The sequence below is a fragment of the Vigna radiata genome, chromosome 6 (assembly GCF_000741045.1).
Source record: "Vigna radiata var. radiata cultivar VC1973A chromosome 6, Vradiata_ver6, whole genome shotgun sequence".
In the NCBI taxonomy this organism is placed as follows: Eukaryota; Viridiplantae; Streptophyta; class Magnoliopsida; order Fabales; family Fabaceae; genus Vigna; species Vigna radiata.
The window spans coordinates 3,796,898-3,806,450 of NC_028356.1; the positions used below are offsets into that span (position 1 = coordinate 3,796,898).

A 9,553-nucleotide genomic window follows, 5' to 3' on the forward strand; every position below is an offset into this window, starting at 1 on the left:
CATGGATTTATTGTTGGTTAAGCATCCAAACTTTTAAATTATTTATATTTAATAAAATAAAATAAAAATTCATAAAAATTTGTGTAATATAATATTTTGTGACATGATAAACTATTATTAAGAAATTTTGTATTGGAATAAGTTGTTAGTATGGGTTAACTAAAGAGAATTTGTGTAGAAAAAAACTAACAAAGAACTAGTCCTTAGTAGGACATCGTTAGTAAACGATAAAGCACAATTCCAACTCTTTTGTAGATTTGAGTTGTCCGATAAAACAATACAAGTTTGTTCTTAATAAATACCTGCTTCAATGACTATTATAGTTTGAACGTGTAAATTTTCCATAATATCTTTTCAAAGATGAATACATCAATGATGTAATCGAGATAGATGAAGTTTTATTCCATAGACGGATAAGTTTTGTAAAATAAAACAAAATAGATACTGACAAACACTTAACACACATAAAACAAAACTATGTTAATCTAATCCTTTTCCAACAATTTGTAGGCTTTCTGCTAGTTGGTCTGATCAATCTCACATTTAAAACTCTCTCAACAAGTCTTGCAAGCAATTGGGGTTTTCCAATGAAGAACACATTACAACCCAATATTATTCCAAATATCATCCCACATGCATATCCCACTACAACGGATTTCCACCCAAATCCAGATTCTTCTTTATCAAGTGTTGAATATGGTGACTTTTCTTCATTCTCTTTGCAGGATTTTGACAAAGGAATTCCACACAACATTGGATTTCCAACATAGGAATCATTTTCAAATGTGTTAAACTGTCCACCTTTAGGTATCATTCCCTTAAACTGGTTTTGTGAAAGGTTCAAGACAGCCAGAAAATTCAAATTTGTCAAAGCCATAGGAATCTCACCCTTCAACTGGTTCCATGAGAGGTCCAACCATTCCAAATTGCTTAAATTACCCAATGATAGTGGAATGGTACCAGTGATTCTATTGTGTGAAAGGTTAAGCCCTTTGAGAGAATGCAACTCTCCAATGACTGTCGAAATTTCTCCTTCAAACATATTATTTGATAAATCAATGCTTGTGCAAATAGTCAGTATCCTCGCGAGTTCCATGTATAGCCCTTTCATCACAATCACTATTGAATCATTATATAAACTATTTTTACCCAAATATTTCAAACCAGTTTGATTGTCATTCACATTCATTCCTTGAAAGTTGTGGATGTATGATATAGGCAAGGGTCCGGTAAAATAGTTATCAGAGATATCAAAAATCTTCAAACTAGGAAATGGAAGTTTGGTGCCGAAAGAAGTGATGACACCATGAAATTTATTTGACCGTAAACTGAGTACCTGTAAATTTGGCAAAGTTTCTAACCAATAGGGAAATGTATCCTCTATGTTATTGTTTTCAAGATCCAAAACCTCGAATTTTGTGCAATGAGCCAAAGATCGTGGTAATGGTCCCTTCAACTGATTTCCATTCAACTTTAGAGTCTCAAAGGAATTTCCTTTAGAAAAATTATCAGGTATGCTACCGTGAAGGTTGTTGTCTTGCAAATCCAACGCCCAAAGAGAAGGAAATGTTGCCAAGCATTGTGGAATAAGTCCTGTCAAGTTGTTGGAAGCCAAGTTAAGTATAGAAAGGGTGTTAGCGTTGCACAATGATGAAGAAATGTCCCCACTCAGCTGATTATTTGAGACTGAAAAGAATGCAATGCCATTAGGTGGAATCGGAAGATCTCCTCGCAACTTGTTGAAACTTAGATCAATGTAACTAATGTTCTTCCAGGAGCGCAAGAGGTTCTCATGAAACCATTTAGGAATGCTTCCACGAATTCTGTTATGAGAAAGATCTAAAGATCGAAGGTTTTGCAGCGGTGCTAAGAATTTTGGGAAACTACTTACGTTACTTGAAGATAAAGATAAGTATTTAAGATTAGGTAAGATGTAGTCAAAATTATTTCCGAACTTTATTGAGAACAAACTATTATGAGAAAGATCCAAATAATTTAAAGCTTTAAGCTTTGAAAATTGGTGAAAGTCCACGACACCACTCAAACCTATTGATGACAAATCCAAATAAACAAGATTTTGGAGTTGAAATATTGAATTTGGAAAATTACCTTGTAGTTTGTTATCATAGAGAAGCAAATTTTCTAAAGAAGTTGTCGAGAACTCACCAATTGATCCTGTGAGTTGATTGCTACCAAGACCCAAATACCATAAAGAAGGCAAAGAATAACACCCACGAGGAATTGGTCCGTTTAACATGTTACCACTCAAATCTAAGATCGATAATTCAGAGAGTTTGGTGATTTGGGTTGGAATTGGGCCAACTAATTTATTATTTGATAAATCTAAGACAGAAAGTTGAGTAAGATTAAACAATAATGGTGGAAGAAATCCATCAAAATTGCAAGCGTAAAGATCTAGTGTGTGAAGAGACTTTAAGTGTCCAATAGAATCGGGAATGTATCCTGAGAAAGCAGTATCAGAGAGAGACAAAACTCTTAGTGGAGTAGTCCAATTGGAGTTTGGAAGTTCACCTCTCAGGTTTCCATTCACTGTCAGAAATATTTCTTGGAGATTGGGTAACCGAAGAATGTCGGTGGGCAATTTCCCTTGAATTTGGGTGCCACGAAGAAGGAGAGAAACCAAAGATGATGATAGATTAGACAACAATGACAAAGAGCTCTCTTCGACAGAAGACATGTACACTTCATCTAAATAAATCTCTCTTAAATTAGTTGCGTTGCGAATGAGTCTCTTCCATGTGTAATCATCAATTCTAATTCTGGTGGGATCATCCAGTAATGAATCCATGCGAGTGATAAAAAGATATTCTAATTTTGATAAGTGAGAGATTGTGGAAGGAAGATCACCATTAATTCTAAAGCCAGATAGAGTTAGATGTGTGAGGTTGACAAAGTTACCAATTGAAGAGTGTATTGAAGATCCAAAGAAATCATTATAAGTAAGGCTAAGTTGTTGAAGGTGCCTTAACTTGAAAATAGGACTATTAAGACCTAGTAACTCACCTCTAAGATCACTGCAATAAAGATGGAGACCGATCACATGGCCTGACTTGGTGTCGCACGTGATCCCATCCCACCCACAACAATCTGTTATGTTTTTCCATGATTTTGTCTTTGAAGAATGTGAGAAACAAGGATCATACTCCAAAAGAAAATGAAAGGAAGAGTTAACAAAAAAAGAGTTTTTGAGTTGTAACAACGCATATTTGTCATGAGGATTGCACAACAAACAATTGTAGGAAGGAAAATGAAGTAGGAAGTACAGGAAGATGATTAAGGATGACACTAAAACCCAACCCATCTTTAATCTCTCACACGGAAGAAATATGGATTTTGGATGCAACCCATCCAGAAAGTTTAATCTATATATATAAGGAGCTGGCCTATTTTAAATTTACAAAAAAAAAAAATTAATAATACTTAATTTATTTTGTACTATAGAAGTCAATTAGAAATTGAAAGCAGTATCTTTGAAATTTCCAAGTCCTACCACCATCAAAGGGACTAAAGACTTTCTAATACAAAATGACAAGCAATTTCTTCATCTTATCTTCACCGGCATGATTAGAGATTTGATAAAATTAATGCTTCTCCCAAATTAATCTGAAAATGATACTTTAAACAAAATCCCATCCTATTAATTATTATATGGTTTTTAATTAACATTATTCACGTTATTTTTACACTATTTCGTGAAAACTTACCTCCAAATATTATAATAGGATAATTAAAGCTTAATATTATTATTTTAGAAATGATAAAATAAATACCAAAATCAAATTTACTTATTTATTAAATATTAAATATAAAAATACTAAAAATATATTAAACAAACTTAGATTTATTAAAATCTGATTTAATGAGTGACAAATATTGTGTAATAGGAAAGGAAGGTGACTTTTGGTGGTCATGTTGTCGACTTTTTCCAGTTTCGTAAAATAATATAAACACGTTAAATTTAAATTTTAAATTGAAAAGTGAATTTTAGTAAACTTATGAATTTAGATTTTATATGCTATTGAATTAAAGTTCTTAATGGTTTAATTAAGTTTTAAACTTTCATAAATTTAGAATTTTTTTAATTAACTCCGGTTAAACTTCTGTGATTTATTAAATATAGTAAATCTCAAATTGTAATTTAAAATTTTATTTAAGTTTAAAAATAAATTTTGATTAAATATAATGAATCTTATAAGAAAACATAATTATATTAAAATATTATATAACAACTTTTAAGTGGGACAATAAAATAATTATGTTAATGAAAAAAATGTAACAACAAAAATTCAATTAAAAGGTTTTAAATATTTTTAGGATATTCAATAGAATACAAAAGTTTAACCCAAATTGAATGGAAGATTTTTAAATTTATCAAAGACTTAAAATTTAATTAAATTTTGATTAATTAAAAATCTCAATACAAATTTTAAATCAGTCTAAAATAGTCATTCTATACAGAGTTGTTTTTATTTTCTAGTAACTACAGTAATTTATTATTCAGAACAGAAAACCATGTTTTTTTTACTTAATTTTTTTACTTATTAAAACATTAAATCTTGTATTATGAAAATAATTGAAAAAATTTGATTGGACATTGTCCAGTAGGTGGCCTGATCACTCGATCTGAATTTGGAATTTGGATCCAATGTAAGAATAAAAAGAATATATATATATATATATATATATATATATATATATATATATATATATATATATATATATAATATGTGTATTAACGGAATGATATCTCAAAAATTAAATAAATAATTTATTTAATATAAATAAAACAAATTATGTTCCTTGTGATAAAAGAATCTTTATTAGAGCGTTTAACGTTTAAAGTAGGAATAAAATTGATATTTCAACAACATTTTTTTTTAAAATGATTAATTAATTTGACAAATAAACTTATATATTTTTATTAAGATTAATAATAAAGTGTTAAGAATACAATAAATAAAAAATATTAAGTTTACGTTGTTTAATTAAAATATAATTTAAAAATGAATGTGAAGAATAAATATAATATAAAAGTACTATTGAACACTTTTATGGTTTGAACTCCGCGTGAAGTCTCTCATTGTCAAAATGAAAATTATGGTAACATTTTAAATGTTAGGCACACATTCTTCCCAAGACTTTCTCACACCAAACCATTATACAAGGACACCTAATTACGCGTCGAGAAGACTTTCTTTCACATCTTTAGGTGACAATTTTTGTATGATAAATCATTAATAAATATTAAGGTATTTCATTTTTATTATAATAAAAAATAATATTATAGTTTTACCATAAAATTTTTAACTTTTTTAATTTTTTTAATTTTATTAATAATTTAGACAATTAAATATATGTTTAATATATAGTAATTATTATGTATATTTATTTAAGTAAACTTAATATCAATATACAATTAACTTTAAAAGAATTATTAATAGAATTTAAATTTATTGAGAAAAAAATAAACAGAAGGTTTCGTTAAAAATAATTGCATATTATACATATGTTATAGAATATCAAATATACATGTTAATTACTTTATTTATTTATAAATTTTAAATAAAATTAACATAATTAAAGTTTTTTTTAATAAAATTGAACTTATGAAATGTTAATACTTGTTGTATTGATTCTGCAATTTATCAATGTAAAGTATATAAAATCGCACTATCTTTCTAAACATCTTTCTTCTAAAATTTTCTTTCTTTTTTTCAAAAGTTTTTCAGTATCTGTTATTTTTTTAAAGATTAGAAATCTTTAGGATGATTCTTGCGATTAGCTTTTCTCTCTTGTTCGATCGATTTATCTAGAGTAAGTTAATTTTCTATCATGTTCTTAGTTTGTATGTTTTTCTGTGTATATGGATCATCTTGGTTTGTATGTAGTCTATGGTTTTTACATCACTATCTATTACTCAATAGTCTATATTTTGATCGTGTTTATGTTGTTCATAGGAGCAGATAAATTTTTCAGTGTGTATGGAGGTGTTTTTAGGATTCTTGAATTTGATATGTCTTTTGAGTAAAGAAAACTAATTACATTATTTTTAAGTTGTATATATCTAGAAATTTGTTATTTGCATGATTGAGTTGTATGATGATATTTGACTTAGTGAATTTGGTTTGTTTTGGATGTTGTTGAACCCAACTTTCCTATAATCTAAATCATTTTCAAAAAAAATCATATTTAATGAAGAATTTTAAAAGAACAACGTACTCCTAATTTCTAACATGAGAATACATATAAGTAAGGTCAATCTTGTCGGGCTTCCTAAAAATAAAAAATATTTTTGTTTTATTTGTGTTATCTTCCTAAGAACCTGTAAATTTTCCGCAATATCTTTTCAAAGATGAATATATCAATGACGTCATAGAGAGATGAGGTTTTATTCCATAGACGGATTAGTTTTGTAAAATAAAACAAAATAGATACTGACAAACACTTAACACACAAAACAAAACTATGTTAAGCAAATCCTTTTCCAACAATTTGTAGGCTTTCTGCCTGTTGGTCTAATCAGTCTCACATTTAAACCTCTTTCAACAACTTTGGCAAGCAATTGGGGTTTTCCAAAGAAGAATACATTACAACCCAATATTATTCCAAAGATCATCCCACATGTATATCCCATTACAACGGATTTCCACCTAAATCCGGATTCTTCTTTATCAAGTGTTGAATGTGATGACTTTTCTTTATCCTCTTTGCAGGATTTTGACAAAGGCATTCCACACAACATTCCATTTCCAACATAGGAATCGTTTTCAAATGTGTTAAACTGTCCACCTTTAGGTATCATTCCCTCAAACTGGTTTTGTGAAAGGTTCAAGACTGCTAGAAAATTCAAATTTGTCAAAGCCATAGGAATCTCACCCTTCAATTGGTTCCATGAGAGATCCAACCATTCCAAATTGCTTAAATTACCTAGTGATATTGGAATGGTACCAATGATTCTATTGTGTGAAAGGTTAAGCCCTTTAAGAGAATGCAACTCTCCAATGATTGTTGGAATTTCTCCTTCAAACATATTATTTGATAAATCAATGCTAGTGAAAACAGTCAGTATCCTCGTGAGTTCCATGTACCGCCCTTTCATTACAATCACTATCGAATCATTATATAAACTATTATTACCCAAATATTTCAAACCAGTTTGATTGTCATTCGCATTCATCATTCCTTGAAAGTTGTGGATGTATGACACTGGCAAGGGTCCAGTAAAATGGTTATCAGAGATATCAAAAATCTTCAACCTAGGAAATGGAAGTTTGGTTCCAAAAGAAGTGATGACACCATGAAATTTATTTGACCTTAAACTGAGTACCTGTAAATTTGGCAAAGTTTCTAACCAATAAGGGAACATATCCTCTATGTTATTGTGTTCAAGATCCAAAACTTCAAGTTTTGTGCAATGAGCCAAAGATCGTGGTAATGGTCCCTTCAACTTATTTCCATTCAACTTTAGAGTCTCAAAGGAATTTCCTTTAGAAAAATTATCAGATATGCTACCGTAAAAGTTGTTGTCTTGCAAATCCAACGCCCAAAGAGAAGGAAATGTTGCCAAGCATTGTGGAATAAGTCCTGTCAAGTTGTTGGAAGCCAAGTTAAGTATAGAAAGGGTGCTAGCGTTGCACAATGCCGAAGAAATGTCCCCACTCAGTTGATTATTTGAGACTGAAAAGAATTCAATGCCATTAGGTGGAATTGGAAGGTCTCCTCGCAACTTGTTGAAACTTAGATCAATGTAACTAATGTTCTTCCAAGAGCACAAGAGGTTCTCATGAAACCATTTGGGAATGCTTCCATGAATTCTGTTATGAGAAAGATCTAAAGCTTCCAAGTTTGGTGCTATGAATTTTGGGAAACTACTTATGTTACTTGAAGATAAATATAAGTATAGAAGTTTGGGTAAGATACAATCAAAATTATTTTCAAATTTTAGTGAGAGCAAACTATTGTGAGAAAAATCCAAAATCCATAGAGTTTCAAACTTTGAAAATTGGTGAAAGTCCACGACACCACTCAAACCATTTGATGACAAATCCAAATAATTAAGATTTTGGAGTTGAAATATTGAATTTGGAAAATTTCCATGCAGTTTATTATTAGAAAGTTTCACAAATTGCAAAGAATTATTTGAGAACTCACCAATTGACCCTGTGAGTTGATTGCTACTAAGATCCAAGGCAAACAAAGAAGGCAAAGAATAACACCCACGAGGAATTGTTCCATTTAACATGTTGTCCCTCAAAGATAGGGTTGATAATTCAGAGAGTTTGGTGATTTGGGTTGGAATGGGGCCAACTAATTTATTATATGATAAATCTAAGAAAGAAAGTTGAGTAAGATTAAACAATGATGGTGGAATAAATCCATCAAAATGGCAATCTGAAAGTCCTAGTGAGTTAAGAGACTTCAAGTGACCAATAGAATCAGGAATGTATCCTGAGAAAGCAGTATCGGAGAGAAACAAGGTTTTTAGTGGAGTAGTCCAGTTGGAGTTTGGAAGTTCACCTCTCAGGTTTTCATTCGATGATAGATCTATTTCTTGGAGATTAGGTAAGCGGAGGATGTCGGTGGGAAATTTCCCTTGGATTTGGGTGTGATGGAGATCGAGAGAAACTAAAGAGGATGATAGATTGGTTAACAATGACAAATAGCTCTCTCTGACAGAAAACATGTTCACGTTTTCTAAATAAATCTCTTTTAAATTAGTTGCGTTGTGAATGAGTCTATTCCATGTATAATCATCAATTCTAATTTTGGAGTAGCTTTTGGTGGGATCATCAAGTAATAAATCCTCAGGACTGATACAAAGATGTTCTAATTTTGACAAGTGAGAGATTGTGGAGGGAACATCACCACTAATTCTAAAGGGAGATAAAGTTAGATGTGTGAGGTTGACAAAGTTACCGATTGAAGAGTGTATCGAAGATCCAAAGAAATCATTATAAGTAAGGCTAAGTTGTTGAAGGTGCCTTAGCTTGAAAATAGGACTATTTAGACCTAGTAACTCACCTCTAAGATCACTACAACAAAGATTGAGACCAATCACATGGCCTGACTTGCTGTCGCACGTGATCCCATCCCACCCACAACAATCTGTTGTGTTTTTCCAAGATTCTATCCTTGAAGAAAATGAGGAACAAGGATCATAGTAGAAATGAAAATGAAGGGAAGAGTTGAGAACAAAAAATGAGTTTTTGAATTGTAACAATGCAGATTTATCATCAGGATTGCACAACAAACAATTGTAGGAAGGAAAATGAAGTAGGAAGGAAAGGAAGATGATTAAGGATGAGACTGAAACCCAACCCATCTTTAATCTCATACGGAACAAATATGGATTTTGGATGCAACTCATCCACAAAGTTTAATCTATTTATAAGAACCTACCCTATTTTAAATTTACAAAAAAAATAATAATTAATAATACTTAATTTATTTTGTACCATAGAAGTCAATAAGTAATCGAAAGCAGTATCTTTGAAATTTTCCTAAAAAGGACTGAAGACTTTCTAATACAAAA

General features: G+C 30.5%; 2 protein-coding genes across 2 annotated transcripts; both read right to left on the bottom strand.

The window, feature by feature from the left end:
• Positions 1–450: 450 nt before the first annotated feature.
• LOC106763271 (receptor-like protein 12) lies at positions 451–3,322 on the bottom strand. Its single transcript, XM_022781704.1, has 2 exons — positions 3,025–3,322; positions 451–1,593 (listed from the first exon to the last, which is right to left on the bottom strand). Exons 1-2 carry the CDS (start codon positions 3,320–3,322, stop codon positions 476–478), a joined length of 1,416 nt encoding a protein of 471 aa, XP_022637425.1. The 3' UTR covers positions 451–475.
• A 3,162-nt stretch (positions 3,323–6,484) lies between these two features.
• Positions 6,485–9,343, bottom strand: LOC106763272 (receptor-like protein 12). Its single transcript, XM_014647474.1, has one exon. The coding sequence runs from the start codon at positions 9,341–9,343 to the stop codon at positions 6,485–6,487; it is 2,859 nt and encodes a 952-aa protein (XP_014502960.1).
• Positions 9,344–9,553: the final 210 nt, after the last annotated feature.